General features: G+C 48.9%; 1 protein-coding gene across 1 annotated transcript; it reads right to left on the bottom strand.

Annotated features, from left to right (window-relative positions):
• Positions 1 to 1544: 1544 nt before the first annotated feature.
• PIGR (polymeric immunoglobulin receptor) lies at positions 1545 to 19443 on the bottom strand. Its single transcript, XM_050782108.1, has 11 exons — positions 19313 to 19443; positions 13541 to 13636; positions 12186 to 12530; positions 10146 to 10802; positions 8534 to 8866; positions 7450 to 7776; positions 5997 to 6177; positions 5463 to 5584; positions 4674 to 4805; positions 4500 to 4558; positions 1545 to 3417 (listed from the first exon to the last, which is right to left on the bottom strand). The coding sequence occupies exons 2-11, from the start codon at positions 13581 to 13583 to the stop codon at positions 3322 to 3324; spliced, it is 2295 nt and encodes a 764-aa protein (XP_050638065.1). The 5' UTR covers positions 13584 to 13636; positions 19313 to 19443; the 3' UTR covers positions 1545 to 3321.
• Positions 19444 to 23681: the final 4238 nt, after the last annotated feature.

Genomic DNA, 23681 nt, shown 5'->3' with positions numbered 1-23681 from the left:
CAAACAAGACCCTGTCTCTACAAAAACAAAACAAAACAAAAAAAACCAATTCCTAACCACTCTTGGGCCTTAATAATGCCCAGCAGTGGTTGAGCATTAATAATAGTTGGGCCTTAATAATAGTTCTATCTTTACATATTGGACTTTAAAAAAAAATAAACATGAAGATAATTCAAGAACTTGGGGAAGATTTCCTTGTCATCAAATGTTTAAATAGTTCCTTGAATGCTCGGGGCCACTGACCATTGCTAATTGGTTTATCATCATCAATCTTGCAGTTTATTGTCACTCCCCTGTACTAAGATGAATCATATCTTCTCCAAACTCATGTCCACCAGAACCTATGAACCAGCTTCCTTATTTAAAAGGGTTTCTCATGCTACACGAGGAGCAGATGGACTTTGGGCTGTATTGACAATATCACTTAGGAATAATATAAGATCGCCTTTGGCTATAGTGACATTTCTTGACCTTTGCTTCAAAGGACTGGGATAGGCTACACGAGCTCAGGACTGGGATAGGCTACACGAGCTCAGGACTGGCTCGCTGGTTATTGGCATTCATACAGAAGTTGCACCTTAATCCTCTACCATAAACATGGCCCTTTGGTGAGTCAAAGAACAGCTTCCTGAAAGGGTAAGACAGTGGTAGGTTCTGACACATCTTGTCATTTTGATCCTCCTGGAACGATTTGCTGTCATTCCAGAAGCTATGCATCCCCATCACAGAAGAGAGAAATAAACATTTCTGATTCCCCCTCTTCTGGCTGGATAGAAGCCCAAGGCTCTGACCCAGGTCAGGGCCTGGGAACTGAGACTGAGTACTGCGGTTAGTGGGACTGGAGGGGAGACCAAAAGAGGACTGAAGTCTGAGTCCAGGAAAGTGTAGACTTGGGAAGCTCATAGCATCCACAGCATTATGTTTAAGGCCTGGGTGGAGGCAAAGGTTCACATCAGGCAGGATGGCAGACTGGGGAGAACTTTCTTGCAGAGAGAACCCTCCACACACAGAAGCCCTGTGGAAGAGTCTAGGGATGAGATGGGGGGGCTAGCTGCCAACAGACAGCTTGGGCAGTCCTTATAGGATATGACATGGTTTAGCACCAGAACTTAGGAATGATCTTGACAGACAAGGGGGTCCCGGGGTGCCTAAAAGCGGGACCAAAGCAAAAGGCAGCCAGATGCAGTGGCTAGTGTATGTGATCCCAGAACTTTGGGAGGCAGAGGTGGGAGGATCAATTGAGCCCATGAATTCAAGACCTGCATTGGCAACATAGCGAAATTCTGTCTCTACAAAAAAAAAATACAAAAAGTTAGCCAGTGTGGTGGTGGATGCCTGCAGTCCCAGCTACTCTGGAGGCTGAGGTGGGAGGATCACTTGAAACCAGGAGGTAGAGGCTGCAGTGAGCCGTGATTGCACCACTGCACTCCAGCCTGGGCAACAGAGTGCCCTGTCTTAAAAAAGAAAAAGAAAAAGAAAAGAAAGCCATGAAAGGGCTGTCTGGGAGACAGAAGGTATTGGGGACAAATACAGTCTGAGCCTCATTGGTGGCAATCACAGTCTTTAATTATTAATTGTCATATTTCTGATTTGTTAGCAGGTGCCAGCTTGTAGGCTGATTGAAGTACAGAACTCAGAGGGAAAAAGAAATTAATGTTAGTTTTCTGGAGAGCAGCCCCTCTCTGATACCATCAAACACTTCTTTGTTTCCCTTCAACTTGGAACTCTTCAAACACCAGGGATTGTGAGGGTTTGGCCATTCTTTTATCTTAGGTCCATGTGAGTGACAGAAATGGTGGGGCCTGGGAAAGATCTCCCTCCTTTACATTTTCTCTTCTCCCTCCTCCTCCTTACAGAGGGGCAGGGGCTCTTGTAGAGAGATCCCTGGCCCAGGAGAGAAGACGCCAAATCTAGTTTATCTCACTGGCGGCCTTTGAGAAAAATGCTTCAGGGCCGGGCACAGTGGTTCATGCCTGTAATCACAGCACTTTGAGAGGCTAAAGTGGGCTGATCACTTGAGGCCAGGAGTTCGAGACCAGTCTGGTCAACATGGTGAAACCCTGTCTCTAAAAAAAAAAAAAAAAAAAAAAAAGCCAGGCGTGGTGGCCCACATCTGTAGTCCCAGCTACTTGGGAGACTGAGGCACGAGAATCGCTTGAACCTGGAAGGCAGAGGTTTCAGTGAGCCGAGATTGTGTCACTGCATTCCAGTCTGGGTGACACAGTGAGGCTACGTCTTAAAAAAAAAAAAGAAAAGAAAAAAAGAGGCCGGGCATGGTGGCTCACGGCTGTAATCCCAGCACTCTGGGAGACCGAGGCGGGCAGATCACGAGGTCAGGAGATTGAGACCATCCTGGCTAACACAGTGAAACGCTGTCTCTACTAAAAATATAAAAAATTAGCCAGGCGTGGTGGTGGGTGCCTGTAGTCCCAACTACTTGGGAGGCTGAGGCAGGAGAATGGTGTCAACCCGAGAGGCGGAGGTTGCAGTGAGCTGAGACCGTGCCACTGCACTCCAGCCTGGGCGACAGAGCGAAACTACATCTCAAAAAAAAAAAAAAAAGAAAGAGGAAAAATGCTTCACTCTTCCAAACCCTAATTTTCTCATGTGCGAAATGGTAAGAATGTGGGTTTATAATTACCTGTATGTGCGCTCATCATACATGACCCCTGAGGCTTTAGGACTCGAGAAATTTTATGACCTCTCCCAACAGGGGCAGAGGTGAGCACACCTGGTGAAAAGTTAAGACTCAGTGAGTATAAATACGCCAAGAGGAGCTGTGGCTTCTTTCACTGGTGTCCTCAGAAAGGCTGTGAGCGGTGTTGGTGGCATACCTGTCACAGCATCTAGCAGAGCACCTGAATTCTAGTATGTATTCAAATACGTCTTTTGATGGAAGGAAAGAAGAAGAGAGAGAGGACGGGAGGGAGGGATGGAGTGGAGGGAAACTTCTGTTGACATCCCATGATAAGGGTGCAGAGGGGCATTACACGTCTGTCCTTTCTGCAATCAGCTCTCCCACCCCTGTCCCTCTTCCTTCAAGGGACCCGTGAGGACTTCTATTCTTCTCCATACCTGAGGTTCTCTCAACAGAAAGAAGTTGCAAGTGGGACCTCCTCATGCCACCCTCATCCCCAATAGGAACAATTAGGCCAGGCTTCGATGTCACTGAGTAGGGGACCAGCACACCTCTGAGGACAGTAAGAAAAACCTAGGCAGGTGTTAGAGCAGGCAATGGGGTCCCCAGGAGCTGAGGGCCCCAGGATCGACATGATTCTGAAGGTGATTGTCATGGGTGCAGGAGGCAGGTGGCGACACCATCTAGGCTTCCTGGGGGCCTTCCTGAGCCTCGGTGGCCATAGTGCTGGACTGGAGCAGGAAGTCTTTGTAGGCCATCTCGGCTTCCTCCTTGGATGACTAAGGCACAAGAGGAGAAGCGTCAGTGTGGGGGGCACTGGCTCAGTGGGTGGAGTCGGGGGAGGGGAAGTACTCAATATCCTGAATTCATGATCTTGGTCCAAGCAACACAAGCCTGTGGGGCCCACTGTTCTCATCCCAGCCCCCATGTTCACCAAACAGGACGCATTTTGAGAAATGGAAAGTTGCAGCCTCTAAAAATATCTCCTTCTGTCTCACTACCTCCTTCTAATACGTGGAGTGGAACCGCCTCTGTTGCCTGGGCCTGTCCCCGGAAGCTGCCCACACAGTCCACGGGCAAGGTGGCCTAGGCTGGGGTCAACCACGGTGGTGTATGTTTTTCTTTCTCTACCAGCCCAGAGAGGTAGCTTTTTGGCACCACAGAGTTAAAGGGGAAGGCTGTCTCCAGGAATAACTTGTTCTAACTTTGCTAAATGCCAGAGATGTTTCAAGAAAAAGTAGATATGATAAAAACAACCACCACAACAAAAACTATCACCTCGGGATTAGAGGCACGAGATGTTATTTTTCTGGGTCCCCTGAGTCCTAGGGAAGATTGCGGGGATGGTATATGGCACCCAAAGGCAGGAGTTGCCTCTACTGGGGCTTCAAGAGAAGTGAGCAGGGGCTTCTAGCCTCAAACTGCCCACAGCGAGCAAATGTCTCCTAGGACCAGGCAAAAAGCTGGTCCTGAGCAAACCCTTAAGGGAGGATGGGTGGCCTAAGGTCTTTGGATCCCCCAACCCAGGAAGAGCATCCATTTAATCACCAGGATTTGGCATTGGAGCTTCCCATCTTTTATGTACCTGCTTTTCTCATCTCCCGGCCTGCCTCCCTCTTGCCATTTTACAGCCTAATCATATAGCTCACCTCCTTCCTGGGTCTTATCCACATCAGCATTCCACCACCAGTAAGATACAGTTCTTCCTCAAAAAGTCCTGAGGACTCCTAAGGACTATTTATACCATCCTCCCTATTTTGGGATCAGCCCCCATATTAAGGTAGTTCTTCCTGAAGTCTAACTGCAGCCCCTCATGCTGCATTTCCTTGGCACATAGTGGGCCTTCCTTCTTCCTCCTCACCCGTTTTGCCTTCTTGGGTTCTTTGGTCTCCGTGGTGCTCTCAGGGGTGGCAACAAACTCTGTGTGAAGAAAGAGGGTAGGTGAGCCCTTACTAGCCTCCTTTTCCCAACCCAGATGTGGGGCCAATTCTTGCTCTCCCTAGGGGCTGTGCATTCCCTTGAGTGAGGGTCATACCATCTTTTCCTCCGAGGGATGTCTCCTGAGTGATCGAAGAGGCTCCCATGTTGTCATTGGCTCCAAATTCCCTGGAGTTCTCGAAGTCTGACATGCTAATGTCTGTCCTGTAGCTTCTGATTGAAACTCGGTCTGTCCAGGAGGAAGAGGAGTTGGTGTAGGGACAGGGGCTGGGACCTAGAAGGCCAGGTTGGGCTGCTTGTCTCTAGGCAGATCCACTGTAGCCCTGCAGGACAGCTGAGGTGGTGCACCTCTGACTATGACCCAGGGGGATGGAAATGATCCGAGTCTCCTCCCCAGTCCCTTTTCCTGGGTAATCAGGACTTGGTAATCCCTGATCTTTGTTTGTCACTCTGGGATCTTTCAATGAACAATATCTCCTTTGGTCCTCACATCAGCTCTGTGAGGTAGTGATTATCATCCTTGTCTTGAGCCATGAGGAAACTAAGGCATGGCATAAGGATGGCCCAATGTCACACAGCTCATTAGTTATCCAATTAGTCCAAGCCCAGGGTCTCCTGAAGCCCAGTCTTCTCTTCCTGGCTGCCCTGCCTCTGAACCTAGACCCTGGGTAATTGCAGATGATTTTCCAGAGTTAGTATTTGGACAGCAGCTCCGAATTTAAGTTTCGAGTATGTGTGGGTTTATCTTTCCCCATCCTGCTTTCTCAGGATCCTTTGTTTTAGCCCGTGAAAAAGGAGAGACAATGGCAGCTTCCTCTATGGGTAGATGATTCAGGACTGAGGGCTCGGGTTGGAGGTGGAGGCAGGGAGTATCCCAGGGACTCACCGACATTCTTCCTGTGCCGGGCTCTGGCCACCCCCACAACCACGGCTCCCAGTGCCAGCACCAGGCCCAGGGGCACCAGAGTGGAGACCAGCGCTTTGGAGCTCCCACCTTGTTCCTCAGAGCTGGAAGAAGGCTTAAGTTAGTTCATCCCTGGAAAGGAGATCTGGGGGCCCGAGGATGTGCTGCCAGGGTTGACTCGGCTACTTTGTCCTCCCAGGTTTATCCACCTCATCCTGCTGATGCAGCTCCCTAGCTCTGTTCTTCTAAGAAGCCTTCCCAGACTGGCAAAGGCAAGCACTGGGCCTTGTTGCATCCCAGGCCCGGAAGACTGAACTGACTTGTAAACACCTCCCCAGCCGTGGGAGAAGGGCAGAGGGTACCATGGGACCCTTCCACTTATTGTATAAGCAAGGTAGTAAGGGCTGCCCCAGTGCTCAAGAGACAGACAGGCTTTCCTCCTTGACCTGGTGGCCCAGCCTCAGGTGCTCAGCTCTGGGGTGTTCTCCGAGTGGGGAGCCTTGAATCCTTCCTCACCTGCTGGAATCCACAGATGCTCTGCTCCCACCAGCTTGATCTCCCGTATCTGCCACGACCTTTTCCTCTGCAAAAAGCCTGGGATCCTGAATGGCTTTGTTCTCAATCTCCCGGACACCAGAGTCTAGCACCTTCTCATCAGGAGCAGCGTCTGCCTTCGCTGGGCTGACATCGCGGGACCCTGCCACAGGGAAGAGTGGGGCCTGGGTTGTGGTTTTTTCTCTATGCTCTTACTCCTCGAGGTGAAGGAGTCTGGGGAGATTTCATGAGGAATCACAGGGTCAGGGTTCAATCTCAAGGCTGTTGGGGTAGGACCCAGGATGGCATTAGAAACAGAGCGTGATGGCCTTCTTCAGCTGTCACAGATGATCTCTGCCCCATTACTACCAAACGTCTGGTGGGGACCTTCAAGCCTTCGTGTCATAGATCAGCTATAAAGGCTGACCTATCATTAAGGCTGACCCATCACTTAGGCTGGGGAGATTTTCAAGGCTCTGAGACGCTGGCCCCAGGCTTCCGGACTGCCCAACTGGGTGCGATAGTGCTGCCCCCTGGAGGTAGCCTGGCGAAGGGCCCCTCAGTGAGTCCCAACGGCAGGGTCCAGACACAATAGGATTTCTTGAGGGACTACGAAATACCCTTATTAGGGCTGAAACATTTCATGTGAAATTTTAAAAGAGGACTTGAAATGCAAATTTACTAGATGTTTCCTAATTTTCTTGATCAGACCTTGTAAACGAAGGTACCCGGCCCTCTTTTGAGGGCAAGCTTTGGCAGGGGGAAGGGAGATGAACATATTGTATATGACAGTGATGTATGCATATTATTCTTCTATACAGAGAAGAATATTTCCAGATAGAGAAGAGACTTCAATCTGGGTTGAAGTGGCAACTATGGGACTTGTCTTTTTTTTTTTTTTTTTGAAATGGAATCTAGCTCTGTTGTCCAGGCTAGAGTGCGGTGGCACCATCTCATTCACTGCAACCCCCACCTCCTGGGTTCAAGCAATTCTCATGCCTCAGCTACCCAGATAGCTGGGATTACACCACCATGCTCAGCTAATTTTTGTATTTTTAGTTGAGATGAGTTTTCTCCATGTCGGCCAGGCTGGTGTTGAACTCCTGGCCTCAAGTGATCTGCCTACCTTGGCCTCCCAAAGTGCTGGGATTACAGGTGTGAGCCACCACATTCAGCTGGGAGTTGTCTTAATGCCAAGGTTAAATTGCAAACCCACTATTTTTATTTAGTTGGTATGTTTATTTGAGATGTCCCTTTTGAAAGGCTTAATGAGGCTATATAGGACCTAAACATCCCCTCCCTTCCCGCCCTCCACTTTCAGCCTCTTACAGCCAAACATACGGGCCAGCACTGATTGAGAAGCTCTTAGGCAGGGGCCTTCAGGAAGTCCTGCCTCTGGGTCTGAGGGGCGCAGGCCCTGCCCTTGGAGACTCACCTGCTACCTTCTTCTCTTCAACTGCCACATAGACAGCTGCAGTCTCTCCATAGAAGTGGCCCTGCTTCACTCCACACCAGTACCAGCCCTCGTCTGCCCTGGTCACTGGGTTCAGGGTCAGGGAGACAAGCCGGCTGTTCTCGTCACAGTTTACGAAGGCCTCGCTGGGGCCTTCGTCTTGGCTGGGCAGGGTCTGGCAGCCTGTGTTACTCCACTTGCACCAGTATTTCTCATACGAGGAGAATTTGCATGGGAAGTGGCAGGGGATGTTGAGAGTCTCTCCCAGCACAGCCGTGACATTCCCTGGTACCTTGAGGTTTGGTTCTCCTGGAGGAGGGAGGGAGGTAGAAATAAGCACAGAAGCTGGTACTTGGAGATGCTGCAGGAAAGTGACTCTGGTGTCGCTGTCCACATGTCATATATACGTATGTATGTATGTATCTCAACCTTTTTCCTTTTTTTTTTTTTTTTTTTGAGACACGGTCTCTCTCTGTCACCCAGGCTGGAGGCTAGTGGTGCAATCATAGCTCACTGCAGCCTCCGTCTCCTGGGCTCAAGCGATCTTCCTGTCTTGGCCTCCCAAGGTGCTGGGATTACAGGCATGTACCACCATGCTCAGTCGACATTTCCTCTTCGTATAGCATTAGAAATAAGTATGTTATTTTGTCTACATAAGAAATGTAATTGTGTGCCTAGGTAATAATTATTATTGATGAGCACCATGATCAATCCAGAGTCTACCATAACCCATAGATCTTTGCACATGGACTTCAGTTTGCTTTCCTCACTCTTCCTTCTCTTCTAGACTCCATACAAAGAGGTATCTGCAATCCTCAACTTCAGCTGATGCCTGCACACTGCGAAAGAGGCCCATGTTCTTGATGGTAGGAGGTACCATGTATGGTAATTCAGAGTGTAGGGTGCGTGTTACAGATATGAAAATGTGACCTCTGAATAGGTGGGCTCCCTCCTGAGGTCTGGCCCATCAGGGTGGAGGTGGGTGAAAAAGGAGGAAGAGTGGCTGGGGATGCTGCTGCTGGCTGGAGAGGTCTTAGAGCTTTCTCCCTTCCTGTTCAACTCTTACCTTCGATAATCTTGATCTCCACGGTGGTCCTCCAGCGAGTATCGCCGTTGGTCAGACACCAGTAGAAGCCGGCGTCCTGGGTGGTGAGCTGGTTGAGGATGACAGTGAAGGTGCCGTTGCCTGGCTCCTGGAGCAGGGAGAGGCGGCCCTCATACTGCTCCTGAACCAGCCCCTGGCTCTCCACCAGCAGGGGGCAGCGGCCATTCTGGGCCCCTTCCCAGAGACACCAGTACTTGAGGCTCTGGCTTTCCTTAGGGTTGTAGGGGCAGAGCACCGCCACAGAGCCTCCTGCCACCCCCTTCACCACAGTAGGGCTGCGGGGAATCGTGGACTCTGAAAGCACAGACAGAGATGGGATGGGAGGATGGCCACGCAGGAAGAATCTTGCGTGGCCTGAGAAGCCTTCTTCCTGGGGTCTCAGCCAGGATAGGGAGAGAAGTTTACATGCATCACCTTACCCTCCTCAGAAAATGAAAAGGAACTTTCCTAATGTCACAAAGCCTGCAGCTGGAGCCACCAGGGCCAGACTCCGGGGACATGGAGTCTCCCCGTCAACCTGGGCATGTTGTTCTTTTCCTCCACATTATTCTGAGCAGAGAATGGAAGGAGTTGAAGGAGAGAATATCAGCTCTTCTTCTTTGGCTTCTTACAAACTCTCCCTCTGTATAAGGTTTTGTCTGTTTTATACACTAACAAGGGTATTCCACAAAAGTGGCCAAATGGGATTATGTCCAAATCAAGAAAATATATTTAGAAAGGTATTATGTAAAATATAAAGTATGTAGCAAAGGTGAGCTTAATTGTTGGGGCCCCAAGGGGCATCTCAAAGACGATAGCCATTTTCCAGGCAGCTAAAGCCGAGGTCCAGAGAGAACCAGGTGACCAAAGATGCAGGGGGTCCTGGTGAGGACCCTAAGTTGGACATGAACATGGCGTGCAGGGAACATAAGCCCCTTTAAAAAAAAAAGTCACAAGCACAGATACTTGGAACTGCAAGTACGGGTTTGCTGCTTCTCGCGAGGGCAACTCTATGCAGGGTGCTCTGGGGTGAGACGGAGCTGGGATTTAATTCTTTCATTATGCTGATGGCTCACTAGAGTAGGGCTGAGTGGGCCAGATGGTGCTGAAATTCACAAATAACCCTACAAAATGTGGGAGTGAAACATTTAGAAGCTGGGGCACTCCTGGGAACGCATTGATACCAAGATTAGCCAATCCTTTTTCCATCTGAATGTGAGGGATGAGGCACCCCTCTTGTTCAGGGGTCAGGGGAGGGGACAGAGGACCCCTGCAGAGCCTGCCACAGCCCTGAAACACAGTCTATAAGTCCTGCCTCAATCAAGAGCTTTACTCACCTCTTACTTGTTAAGCAGGGACAGCCATCAAAAGGACTTTAATAACAGAAGAGTAATTAGGAGCTGCCACCAGGCAGAGGCTGCTTTTTCTGGCTGTCCTGTGCAGCAGCCCACACAGCCTCCACTTTGGGGCTGGTCAGTGAGTGGATGCTATTGGCTGATTGATGACTATTGATAAATAGACTCAGAGGGAGCTGAGCTTGGCTCTCACCTGCAAGACTGCCCCACCTCCTCCCTCTCCTTGTCTAGGGTCTTACCCTCATTGACGAAGAGTTGCCAGGCCTGGATGGGCCAGCCTTCCTGTAGCTGACCATCCGAGTGGGCTCCACACAGGTAGCGCCCTTCATCCTCCTTCCTCAGGCCCGTGATCACCACACTGAATGAGCCATCCTTGTCCTGGGGGTTGAGCAGGATCCTGCCCTCAAAGGCTGAGTCCCTCTTCCCCAGTGTGTTGATGACCACGTCACAGGTTTCCCTACTGTTCACTCGGCACAGAAATTTGGCCACATTTGCCACCTCAAGGCCCAGGGCACAGTGGAAGGTCACTGAGCCCCTCAGGTCTTCATAAACCAGTTCGGGCTCGGGCTCTAGCACTTGGAGGTCAGCATTCTTCTCATCACGATTGGAACCATCCCCGGCCTGGCAGAGATACAGTCCATGATCGCTGAGCCTGAGTCGGTCGATGACAACGGTGAAAATTAACTGGCCAGTACCTGGAATACGAAGGCGTATTCTGTCCTTATAGTTGGGATTCACATAATTTCTGGAGTCAATGACCAGCACAGAGGACTGGCCTATCTTCTTGTACAAGGCCTTCGTCTTCGGAGCATTCTCAGTCTTAAAAGGGCATTTGATGGTCACTGTTCTGCCCACGTCCACCGTGTAGACTTCAGTGCCATTTGGGAGCTCAGGACCTGCAGGATGAGGGGTGCAGGGTAGGGGGCGGGCAAACTGTGATTCTACTTTCTTGCAACATAGGACTATTTGCTATTCCTAATTAGGGTGTGGGTGGACTTATAACCTGGAATGCCCTCCTTCCCAGAGGAACTCTGTCAGAATATGTCTTCCAAGGCCCAGCTTGACGGCCGTCTCCTCCATGAAACCTTCCCCAAGCTGACACTAATCTCTCCCTGCCCTATGCTTTCTTGATACATCCGCATCGCTTATTACATCCAATCTGGTGTATGGTTAATTATGTTCTCCATGGACTGGAAGTACCTTGAAGGCAGGAGCATGTTTTTCTCATGTTTGACCCCTCTGCTGTGACAAGCACAATGCCTCTGCATAGTAGGTGGCCAAATTAATGTGTGTTGAAATGAACAGAACGAATGTAAACGCAGGGTGATGGATTTCAATGCATACAATAGAAGTTTCTAAAAACTACAACAGTGTAAATGTGAAATGGGCTGTCTTGAGGAGCAGTGAGTTTCTGCTAAAGTGCTTAATCAGAGGCTGCATACCCACCATCGGCAAGTTCTTCTAAGCATCTGGACAGGGTAAACTCTAAGCCCTCTTCACCTCTTAAGATTCTGTGGTTTCGAATCTCCATCCCCACCTGAATGACCTCCTCATTTAGTCCACAGACAATAGTATGCATATTCCAAAGGAGCAGAACATGTCTTCGGGAGTCCCCCTGAATTTCTTTCCTCTGTAAGACCTCTCTTTTGAGTTGTCCTTGACTATCTAAAATGGCCTCATTGTTAAACCCTTGTCAGAAAGAGCTTTTCTTTTTTTCTCTTTCTCCAACTAGAATAGGCTTGTTAGCAACCCATCCTTTCAGGATCTTGGTCTTTGGTCAAGAACTAATAATCTAGTTTATCCTGATAATACTGAAAGACTAAGGGTTCCTGGGTTAAAAAAAATATATATACATTTTACAAGAAGCCTTTTGGCAGCCCAAACCTTGATGGAAAGGTGCATTAATGATAGGAATTTAAGGATCCCTGTAAATCTCTCCCTGCCTTTTCTATCTCCTTAGCCTGATGTCAGATTTCCCTTTCTACCTGTAGCAAACACGAGAAAACTTGTCCTCCTGATACCCTTCTAAGCTGGGGTCTCCAGAAAGCCTAAAATGTTATAGGCCACCAAGTCCTAGAAGGGTTCACTTATCACCCCCAAGTAGGCCCTATCTGTCTCCTCCTCCTGTTCTAAGAAGTCTTTGCCTGGGTAGAGGGGAGCCTTCTGACCCCCGGCCGGGCTACGCATCCTTGTCAGGAAGTTCCTCCTCCAACCCTCCATGCACCTTAGAGAATTCCCTCTAACATTCCCCCAGAAACCCAAGGAGCCTGGATCCTTACCCTGGCTGACCTCCAGGCTGACATCAAAGGACAGGCCTCGGCTGTTGATGCCCAGGCCACACTTGTAGTGCCCGGAGTCATCCCGGCTCAGCTGGGCAATGTTCACCACAAATGTGCCGTTCTCCGGGAAGTTGGTCAGGTTAGCCCTGCCTGCATAGTTGCTGGAGACGTAGCCCTCTGAGGAGACGAGGGTTATGCAGCGGCCACTGGCTCCCTTCCGGCACCAGTACTTCCGGGTGTGCCGGTTGACAGAGGTGGGTGGGTAGTAGCACTTGATGGACACTGAGTTACCTTCCACACTACTCACCTCCTGGGGACCAAATACGGGACTCTTCGTGGAGATGGCTGTGGGTACAGAAGTGAGAGGTTTTCTGAGGCCCTTGGGAGGCACAGCCTGTTCCAGATAATCCACTGTGAGGAGATGTGGTTTTCTACCTGACACATAGGCCCTCTGTTGATAATTTATCATATATTACAGCTGGAAAATTGCTGAGATTATATAAAGTGACTGTTTTAATCATGATTAAATTCTAATTGTAATTCATTAATGAAAACCATTTCAAGGACAAGAGAATGACAAATTTATGATATTCCTTGTTTTTTATTTTATATATATATATTTTTTGAGACAAAGTCTCACTCTGTCGCCCAAGCTGGTGTGCAGTGGCACGATCTCGGCTCAGTGCAACCTCCACTTCCCAGGTTCAAGTGATTCTCATGCCTCAGCCTCCTGAGTAGCTGGGACTACAGGCACATGCTGGCAAATTTTGATTTCTATTTAGTAGAGACAAGGTTTCTCCATGTTGGCCAGGCTGGTCTTGAACTACTGACCTCAAGCAGTCCACCCGCTTCAGCCTGCCAAAGTGCTGGCATTACAGCGGTGAGCCAGCATCCAGCCATCCTTTGTTTTTTCAAACAATAACACCACTTTCGTAAGGTGTTACAAGTTTGCACTTGCCATGTGTTATTTCCTTATATTTCTAAAAACACTTTGTAGATGATTTTCTTGTCTTTTTTTTCCCCAGATAAAAATATTGAGAGCCAGGAAGGATAAGTGATTTCCCTCAGATTTCACAGCGGGTTATAGAGATGCTTGGTTGAAGTTAAGGTCTTTGTTATTCTCAAATAAGATCTTTCACAGACCCCTGGCCTTGAGATTAGGAAGTGCCATTCCTGTCCCTGATTTCCAACGCTCACAGACATGGTCTCTGTATGACTCTTCCTCAAGGGAGTGCCAACTTTGAGAGGGACATCCCTGGGGATGAGTCTGATTTTAGTGTCCCCAGGGAGATGAACCCTGGAGTCGGGCAGGCTGGAGGGGTAGAGCTTGGGGAGTAGGGACCTGGCAGACATACCTGGGAAGACCGCCAGCAGGCAGGTGAGCACGAAGAGCAGCATTGCTGGTGTGTCCTGAGCGCCGCACCACTCAGGCCGACTTCTCGTGTGCAATGCTGAAAACAATAATCACAAGGAGATGAAGCTCCCCTTGTCTTCCAAGACTGTTGACCTTAGAGTTTCTGTGACATCTGTTTGACTTTGTATCTCCAGCAATTGACATAAATCCTGTTGAATGAATCAGTGCCTCCACCTTTTCTATAACAACTCAAAGTCTTATCATCCTTCAACACTTACATTTCCTTAATAGCTATAAGTAGCTTTTGTCTTCTCAACTAAGCTGCAAGCTCCTTTGGGATAGAGATATTGTGTCATTTGTTCTGTTTCCCTGCCCATGAGACACAGTCCCAGGCACGCTGTAAGATCTCAGGAACGGCTTGCTGGGTGATTGGTTCCTACCAATATGTGGCCCCATCTTTCTGTTTCAGCTGCCCTCCCTACATTCCTGACATTCCTGGGAGGTGAAGCAGGCTGACATATTTCACGGTGTGTTCAGATGAGGAAACTGAGACCCACAGAGGAGGTGTCATGGTTATTAAGGCTGTAAATGTAATTATGATGGTCCTAACCCCATTGATTGCTCCCTTATTCTGTCTCAGGCACTGTGTTGAATAATTTATGTGTATTATCTCATATGGACTTGATATCAACCCTATAAGGTTAGTATTCTTATTCACATTCACATTGGAGGAAATGAAGGCTTAAAGGTTAAGTAGCACACAGGGGTTAAGTGTGTGGGGGTACACAGAATGGGGGTGCAGAATATTTAGGCCCATCTTTGTCTGACTGCAAAGTCCATGTGCTTAACCTCTCCACTGCTGTATGGCACCCCAAATACAAGAGCATGCTTTTACCTTATGCTTATTTATGTTATTTTTAGAGACCCTGTTGCTTATGAAAGCACTATCATTTACATTATTTCATTTGAGCTTTGTATGTTCCCTTGAAATAAGACAGAGAGGTATAATCCAACCATTTTATGGATAAAACATTGAGATCTTGAGATGCTGAATGATAGGCTTACGTTTTCCCAGCAACTTGGTTATGGAATTGGGGTTTAAAAACTTAGGTGGTAGGGTCTTTGTAATCCTGCCTGGTAAGACCTGGCAGACAAAGATGAAGAATCAAAGATAAGACCACTCAGATGGAGCAGCCCATGTGGACTTTGTCACCACCGTGGACAAAGCCCAGGGCTGAGGAGAGCTGAGGGTCCCAGGGGCCTGCCTGACAGCAGCTGTCATCAAGGCCCCAACTACAGCCTAGAGGAGGAGAGAGGAGTTCCCACTTTCCCAGAGTTTGACAGACTTTAAACTTTGGAGTTATCTTGACAAAGAGAGTGTTAAATGATCCTAAGTTTGGGCAGTAATGAGTGCCATAAAGATAAGGATGCTGTAAGCAGGAGGAAGCTGGGCATTATCTCCCAGACCTCCCTCACCACCCTGGCCCCTGCTCCTGCTCCCAGACTCCCTTCAGCTTGAGCCAAAGGCAATAGAGTTGTTTATCTTGGTTATTTCTTTGTTGCAGGGGAATTTCCCAGCAAGGAACCTTTTATTTCCTTGTGAATATAAAGGTATTTTGTTTCTACAGTTCTTTGGAAGAGTAAGGGGAGGGAGTGGGAACAGATATGGGTGTCAGATGGCAACGACGAGGCTCTCTTGAGTCCGGTTAATTGCCCCAGACCTTTCTTACCAGGTCAATGATTAATCCCTGGAGTGGGGCCTTAGCCAAATACCAGTCAGCTCCAACGTGAAAGCAATCAGGGGACGTTGGCTGGGGTGTCATCACCTGCGTAAGCACTGCAAGCTGCCATGGGAGATGCTCCCAGGTGGGAGCAGCTTTCAGGAGGCCAGGAAGTCTCGGCAACAGTTGGGATGGGCTGGCTGCAAAGACTTGAGAGATCTACCATTTGCTACTTGTGCTGGCACAGGGTGGGTGCAGTCACAGGTGGGAGGACAAAATGCTGCCTGCTTTTAAGAACCCACACCAGCAGCAGCTGTCCTTGCTTCTTGTTCCTGTCCTCACCTCTAGATAAGCAACTGCCTAATATTTGTGGGAGACAGGAGTGGTCTTCCTACAAGCTGAGCAGCCCTCTTCTGGACTTGGCCTGGGTTGCAGAGAGTCAGATGCCAGCTTCTCCAAGGTGAAGACCCTGACCTCTGTCCCAGACTTCTCATTTTGTGACATGTTTGGGTGACTGTGCATGTTCGTGTGGAGAGGGGACATGTGTGTGCACCCATTACCCTCTGCATGGTCTCAAGCCAGGGATGAGAGCATCAGGCATGCACAGGCAGGTCGGGCAGATGGCAACATGGGCGGGATGCACACAGTCCAGTCCTAGACGGGATGATTGGCAGGAGAGGATACCCCTGCTTGCAGGAACAGGAGCTCTTCTTTGCCCAAAGCTAAAACTTGAAGCACAATTTCTCTAGTAACAGTTGGAAGGATCCCGAGCTTTCAGAATCATTAGAGACCCCTTCCTCTCAAAACCAGAGACTTTCTTCCAAACCTGGGGGATTCAAATCTCAGGGAGACCCACCCCACTGGGTGGCCGGGGCTGGATTTAAAGGATTTGCTTAAGGACGGAAGAAAAAGAACATAATGTTGGGCACCCACTTTGTGCCAAATGCTTTGCTAGGTTCTTTTCTTGTATGACTTCATCCATCAGCACAACAACCCAAGAGGTAGATGTTGTTATCCTCATGACACAGGTCGGAAATCTAAGGGTTGTAGGGATTCTTGACCCCAAGACTCACAGCAGAATCCGAATTTGAGGTCTCTACCCCATTATCACGCTTTAAATGAGCAGAGGGGCCTCCTTTATTGAGTTTTATATATATGACATTATATCATGCATGAGGGCACGTTTTCTGGTCCTTAAACTAGCAGTTGTTTTTTCACTGCTGAGGCTAGGATGTGCTAGATCGTTTTCAGTTTACTAAGTTAGTGTCCCAACATATTTGTAATATATGGCCCCACAATTGTGGATTGGGGCAGGGGTGTAAGCTGTGCCGAAGAATAGTTTTTCTTTTTATAAAATGTATTTAACAAGCTCCTATTCAGTTAAAGTGACTGCACTTCAGCTCTCATGGTGTGGAGTCCAAACCTTTGTCCATCTAATCTCAGGTTTCCCTCTTTTTCAGAGGAAGAAAGGTCCCCTGGACTTGATATGAGAGTAGAAGTCTGCTTGCTGGGCATCGTTCAAAGATAGAGTGAGCTACTTAGGTTGGACCCATGTGGATAAGAGAGGAGACAAGCACTATGGGCTAGGCTAGAAGAACGTATACTGAGTCCTTTCCAGTTGCTTTACATGTGTTAATGTGTTTCATTCTTACAGCCACCCTAGGAGATAGGACAAAATGGGCAACCCCATTTCATGAGTGAGATAATTGAGGCACAGAGAGGTGAGACATTTGCCCAAGGTTGCACAGTTGGTAAGTGACTTAGATGGGATTCTGGATCAAGAGCATAGGCCCTTAGCCACTCTGCTGTACCTCGGAGGGTCTTGCTGTTGAGAGGAAGCAGTGGGAGAGGAAGGAGCAGGATATCCAATCTTAGAGAAGAGAATTTGTTCAGTTCTTTCCTCTCTGCCTTTCACAGAAAAGGCAGTTCTTATAGATACCTGGGGCCGGGCGTGGTGGCTCACGCCTGTAATCCCAGCACTTTGGGAGGCCGAGGTGGGTGGATCACGAGGTCAGGAGTTCAAGACCAGCCTGGCCAACATGGTAAAACCCTGTCTCTACTAAAAGTGTAAAAATTAGCTGGGTGTGGTGGCACGGGTCTGTAATCCCAGCTACTCGGGAGGCTGAGGCAGGAGAATCGCTTGAACCCAGGAGATGGAGGCTGCAGTGAGCTGAGATCACGCCGCTGCATTCCAGCCTGGGTGACAGAGTAAGACTCCAAAAAATTAAAAAATGAAGAGACACCTGGACCCAGGGGTAGGTGCCAACAGAGAAATTTCTTCCTGGAAAATATTAGCTGCTATTTATTTAGCACCTGCCACGTGTAGGATATGTTACATAACCATGTGTATAACCAGGCATGTTGACGCCAAAGCCTCTTTCCACTCCACCATACCATGGAGTGGCATTGGGACCCCAGCCCTAGCCCCTCCAGAGAGAGGGAAGACATAAGCGAAGGTCTCTGCTGAGCACAGTGCATAGGTATTTTTTTTTAAGTTGGATAGTTTGCTTTGTAGGTGACATCAAAATGTCCTCATGACCGTATCAAAATGGCTGCACCAAAACCTCACTGTTCAAACTTGCTGGTGACTTTACACCACTCACATAGACTCATGCTGTCTTGGTTTCCTCAACTAGGGAATGGTATCACAAAACCAGCCCTGCCTACCTCCTCGTTTGTATCAGGGGAGAATGAGATGAAGCTGTGAAAGCCCAGGGCAAGTGGGTTTACTAAATGGAAGCCTGTGTGACCCCACTTTTTATCACCTAAAGCCACAGAGGTCTAGAGGCGCTAGGAGATAGGCAGAGAGAGTTGCTTTCCTGACTCCTGGCTCAGTGTTCTTTCTGTTACATTAGCACATCCAGGGGCAGAGAGAAGGATGGAGAGAGAATTCCAGATCTGGCTCTGGGAAGACCTACGTCCAGGCACCAGACCCCTAAACCCCTGAAAGTGGCATCTCCTCTCCAGATGTTAAGGGATCTATAATTCTCCTAGTGAAGGGGGAAAGTGATGGCACAAAATAGGAGCAGCTTCAATGGCCCCAGGCACTGTGGCAGTTGCACAAAGGGAACTGGGGGTCGGGGACAGAGCTTGACCAGCTGCTGCCCTTGTGCCGGACGGTCTCACTGCTGGCTTGGGATGCTGTCAGGATGGGCAAAGGGAGGGTAGCCCATGTCTGAGATCTGCTGGCTGCAGAGCCAGGAGGAGCAGCAGGAGTTGAGTATACTGCCTGTGGGGCTCAGCCCTACCTCACTCAGTGACCCCGTGAGGACCTCATTTTTTCTACCTCTAGGAAGGGCAGGATGATGCGATGACACACACTTATGTCTCCCCTGGCAGGAATCTGCTAGAGCAAAGCGAGGTGGAATTGGAAAGGATTGCAGGGGTTCTTGGAAGCCCAGTAAAAGGAGCTGAACATGCCTTTGCCAGAAAGCCACAAGCGGGAAACCTCAAAGACTGGAAGAGGACTTGCTAGGTGCCATACTTTATGCGCATTATCTAATCCCAGGTCTGTCTGGTGTTCAATACATCCTTGATTAATTAAACTAATCTGAAAAATATGAAACAATTCCTATTTCATTCTAGAGGTGACAAAGCTATTTCACACGTATTTTCTCATTTGAACCCACATTGACCCTGAATGATAGGTGTTATTTCTGTCTTTGTTTTATAGATTAAGAAACTGAGGATCAGAGAGGTTAGGTGGCTTGCCTAAGGCCACACAGTTAATCAACTGTGAGGAGTTAGGAAATCCAGGCACAGACCAAGCTGAAAGAATGCAGCTACATATGCTGACCACAGCGGTCCCTTCCCACTTGCTGATATTTCTCAGAAAAGGATGGGGGGCTTCCACACACTTGTATCCCTACTCATCCCACTGGGATATGCACGCTTACTCCCCAACCACACACAGTCACAGTCTGCCTCCTTGTCCTTCTCACCCCACTATCTGGGAGACTGGGAGTTGGGAATGGAGGGGGTTGCCTGAGCCATCGTCCTGAGCCCTTTCCAGATAGCATCCCGTCTGGGGATCCCAGAGCAGTAACACTTACTTTTAGCCACTTCCTTCTCTCCCGTTGATCTGATTTCAGGGACACAGCCTGCTGGCCAGTTGGTAACCCCTGCCTCTCTAGGAGCTACTGGCAGGGCACTGGACGCTGCTGCCAAAACTGAAACTCTGCTCAGTGTTTGACCCACACCTGGGCTCTTAAAGGGCCACTCTCCCACAGGCACCGTGGCCAGCCAGGGTCACGTGACTTTCACAGATCCCTTGCTTTCCTTTCATTTTAGCTTCCCTGGCTGGCTCCATTTGGTTTCCTTTGACCTTGGGGAGACTCTATTACTTGGGAATCCTCCATCATTGCAGCTTCAGGATGAGGGACAGAATGTCAAGTGTGAAGATGCTGTTCTGTCACTTTCTAGCTGCAAGACCTTAGGCAAGTCACCTTCCTATTTCTTTTCATCTGGAAAAGAGGGATGGTAATACCAAATCTACAGGTAGAGGATATAGCCAGATATTAGCTGCAAAAAACCCGGACCAATGCTTGATTTGAAGTTGACATCATCTGACGGGGCACAGGTGGCAGGAGTGGCTCTCGTAATCCTTGGTCTCATATCCCCAGTTGCTCGGGAACCCCCTCCGACTCCCTAGGTCACTTAGCCTGGACTAAAAATGCCCTTTACACACCTCCTGCCAAGCCCCTTTTACCAGTCCCAGAGCTCCAGGAACTGGCAGGACTGTCGCCCTTCCTGTTTCTCTCCCCGGAGTCATGAAAGACTCTCGCTGCTTCTGGGCTCCCCTGAACATGGCTGACCTCAGAGTCTTGTTAGGACCTGGGCTTGGCTCCACAGCAAGGAGGGTGCCGACCTGCTGAGTTGAAGTAGCACCTCCTTCCCTATGTCAGTCAGTCCATGGGGGTTGCCAAGACATGACCTGGTTGGGACTCCCAGGTGTTCCCCAAATGATCGTGGCAGTCCTGTGACAAAAGTGAAGCCCACTCCCCAACACACACACGTATGCCCCCCAACCCCTCACTGTAAACCCCCACTGAAATGCTGCCCCATCCTACCAGTGCAGGGCTGACCCAGGCTCTCACTACAGAGTCCTACAGGCCAAACACCAGAAGGGGAAGGAAAAATAGAGAAATAGAGCACTGGAGAAACACAAGGCAGCCAGACCCCTGGGTCTTATTTTAGCTAACCACTGGCTCACTTGTGGGTATTAATCACAGATTTCAATGGCAAGCAAAACAACCCATAATTTCTTTATGTAGCTTAGTTTCTTTCTTTTTTTGTAGTTTGCACATTTGGATTTTCTTTTTTTATTTTAGGTTCCGGGATACGTGTGCAGAACGTGCAGGTTTGTTACACAGGTAAACGTGTGCTGTGGTGGTTTGCTGCACCCATCAACCCATCGCCTAGGTATTAAGCCCCACATGCATTAGCTATTAGTCTCGATGTTCTCCCTCCCCCGGCCCCTACCACAAGCCCCGGTGTGTGATGTTTCCCCCCCTGTGTCCCTGTGTTCGCATTGTTCAGCTCCCACTTATGAGTGAGAACATGTGGTGTTTGGTTTTCTGTTCTGTGTTAGTTTGCTGAGGATGATGGCTTCCAGATGTGGCTTAATTTCAAACCCTAAACCCATAATCCGATAAAAGAAAACAAGTTACCTAGTCACTTCTAGGCAAGCTCAGCCCAATTCAATGATCTCTCAGTCACTTCACTCCAGATTTAAAATTTAGCCTCATTATGGAGTTCCCTTCCTTTTTGTCTCCCTTCTCTGCTCTGGGGTCCAGTCTGGGGAGAATGGTCTTGGGCGAGGAGGTGGTCAATGTTACTGCTGAGGCAGTGAAAGGGGGTGGCCCATTATTTTGGTCTTGCCTTGTCACGATGCTTTGCTGGCCTTGGGCTCCAGAAGGAAATTGTTTTGTCTACTGAGATGTGACTTGCCCTGCTTGGTCAGTGGGCTTTATCCCTGCTCATCCTGAGGGCTCTGTGGTCCACACTGTGCCCTCCTAGTGCATGCTCTGAGCTCTCTGGGGTGGGTCTTCCAGGCCCTGAGCCTCTCCTTGCTCTCCTTGTGGGTGCAGGGTGAGCTTGGCAGATCGCAGGCTCCTGAGGCCTTTGGAAGATCCTGTGCGGCAGAGGTGCATTTTCCTCAACACTCTTGTGGCCTCCTGTGTGCCAGTGTTCCCGTACAATTGAGGGTGCAATGGATATCAGCAAGATTGTGGACCACCAAAGTTCTACACAGGATGGGCAAAGGTGAAGGCCCCTCAATCTGGAATTTCCAAGGCCACCTGGATAACTCTATCATTGTTAATCCCCTCTCCCCTACTGTAGCCTGGACTCTGCCCCATGGTGGTGTCTGGGAGGGCACCAAGACACATCAGTAACTAAGCTCTCCTTCTTACTCGTCAGCAGTCTTTCTCCTCCCCAGTTCTGGGGTTAATGTCTAGGGGGAGGATGTGAGGGGAGACAAGATGTACAGGTCCAGCGATGAGACAAGCCTAGTTCTGTCAGATTATAACTCCCTTCAAAGGGTTCCCGGTTTACACCTCTCTCCATTTGAACTCAGTAGTGAAAATATTTGTAGGGTTTGTTTCTTCCTTCCCAAAGCAAGAAATAAGTTGCATCCAGTTGTCCTGGCTGGAGTAGAAGTCAAGGCAGGTTCACAGAACGCTAGCGTAGAAATTTGACGAGTGAAGCCTTGCAGGGAGGAAGGGGAGAACACTCATTAAATCATTGCTTCTCATGCTGCCTTGGTGGGGGTGGAGGGCAGGCGGCAGATTTCCTTCCCTGCTTTGCTATTTCATGACGGTGGGTAATTTACTAGATCATGTACTGCTGCATGTTTTCAATAGTCTCCAAAACTGTTTTAGCTGACCCATGTCAGACACACACGTACACACACACACACACACACACACACACACACACACACCTGGAGCCCACTGATCCTACTGATCCAGTTTACAGAAAGGGGAAAATGAGAAGTAGAGCCCCGGGAAAAGGCAGGGAGTCAAAATCCTATGTCCTATTTTGGGCTGAGCCACACGCCGGTGGTGTGATTGGACTCACTCGCTTCCCCTCTCACACTGTGGTTTCCCCATCTGGAACCCAGTGGCCCTAAAATAGTGCTATTTCCCAGCTCTGTGGGAGAAGGAACAGGCCAAGAGAGTCTATTGCCCAAATCAATAATAATGATGATAACAGCAGTGATTATGCTTTCCAAACTTACAACACTTCATCTGCTCAACCCTCCCCACTTCTTTCAAAGTAATCATACAAGAAAATACACCAGCAGAAGGACAGCTTCTCATTGGACTTTCCTGACTCTGGGACTCAGCATAAGTCACTGTGGAACACCTTTGTTTTGTTCCTGATTCTGCCTCTAATTGCTGAGTGACCTTTGCCAGATCACTTCATCCTGTAGGTCTGCAGGATTGTTTGTTTCATCAGAGGACAGTGCCAAATGCTTCTCCAGGCTCTTTCAGTTCTAGGATTCTGTGTTTTGGTTGAGCACTGTATTAGTTTCCAACAGCTGCTATAACAAATTAACACAACTTTAGTGGCTTAAGACAACAGAAATGTGTGCTTACTGTTCTGGAGACCAGAAGCCTGAAATCAAGGTGCCAGCAGGGCCACCCTCCAGGCTCCAGAGGATAATCCGTTGCTTGGCTCTTCTAGCTTCTGGTTGTGGCTGACATCCTTAGTGTTCTTTGGCACATAGCTGCGTCACTCCAACCTCTGCCTTCATAGTCACGTTGGCTTCTGCGTACGTCTCAAATATCTCTCTGTTTCTCTGTTATATGGATAGCATTTAGGGTCCACCCAGCTAATCCAGGGTGATGTCCTCATCTCAAAATCCTGAACTTAATCTCATCTTCAAAGACTCTTTCCCAAATGTTACATTTCTAGGCTTCACAGATTGAGACATAGACAAACCTTGGGGAGTGGGGGATGGGGGGTGGGGGTTATTTCTCAGCCTATTGACCATGACCAGCTCAAGGTCCAGGGAGATTTGAGACATGCAGGAGCATGCACCCTTGTTCCCCAAGGGCAAGTAGTACAATTGAGGAGTCACCACTCACATGCAACACTGTCAACGAACAACACAAGCCAGGAGGTAGCAAGCATGGAGAACCTGTGTAGCCTTGGGGAAACAGCAGGGGCTCTGGAACTCGACTGCCCTGGGTTCACATCCAAGTCTTACCACCTGCCAGCCAAGGGACCTTGAACAAATTATTTCATGTCTCTGGGGAAAATTATACATACTGTATAAGTATGTAATAAAGATTAAGTATAGGCCAGGCTCAGTGGTTCACACCTCTAGTCCCAGCACTTTGGGAGGCCAAGGTGGGATGATCACTTGAGGTCAAGAGTTAGAGACTAGCCTGGGTCAGATAGCAAGACCTTATC

This window comes from Macaca thibetana, chromosome 1 (genome assembly GCF_024542745.1).
Source record: "Macaca thibetana thibetana isolate TM-01 chromosome 1, ASM2454274v1, whole genome shotgun sequence".
Classification (NCBI taxonomy): Eukaryota; Metazoa; Chordata; class Mammalia; order Primates; family Cercopithecidae; genus Macaca; species Macaca thibetana.
This window is presented reverse-complemented; position numbering and strand designations above follow the sequence as displayed.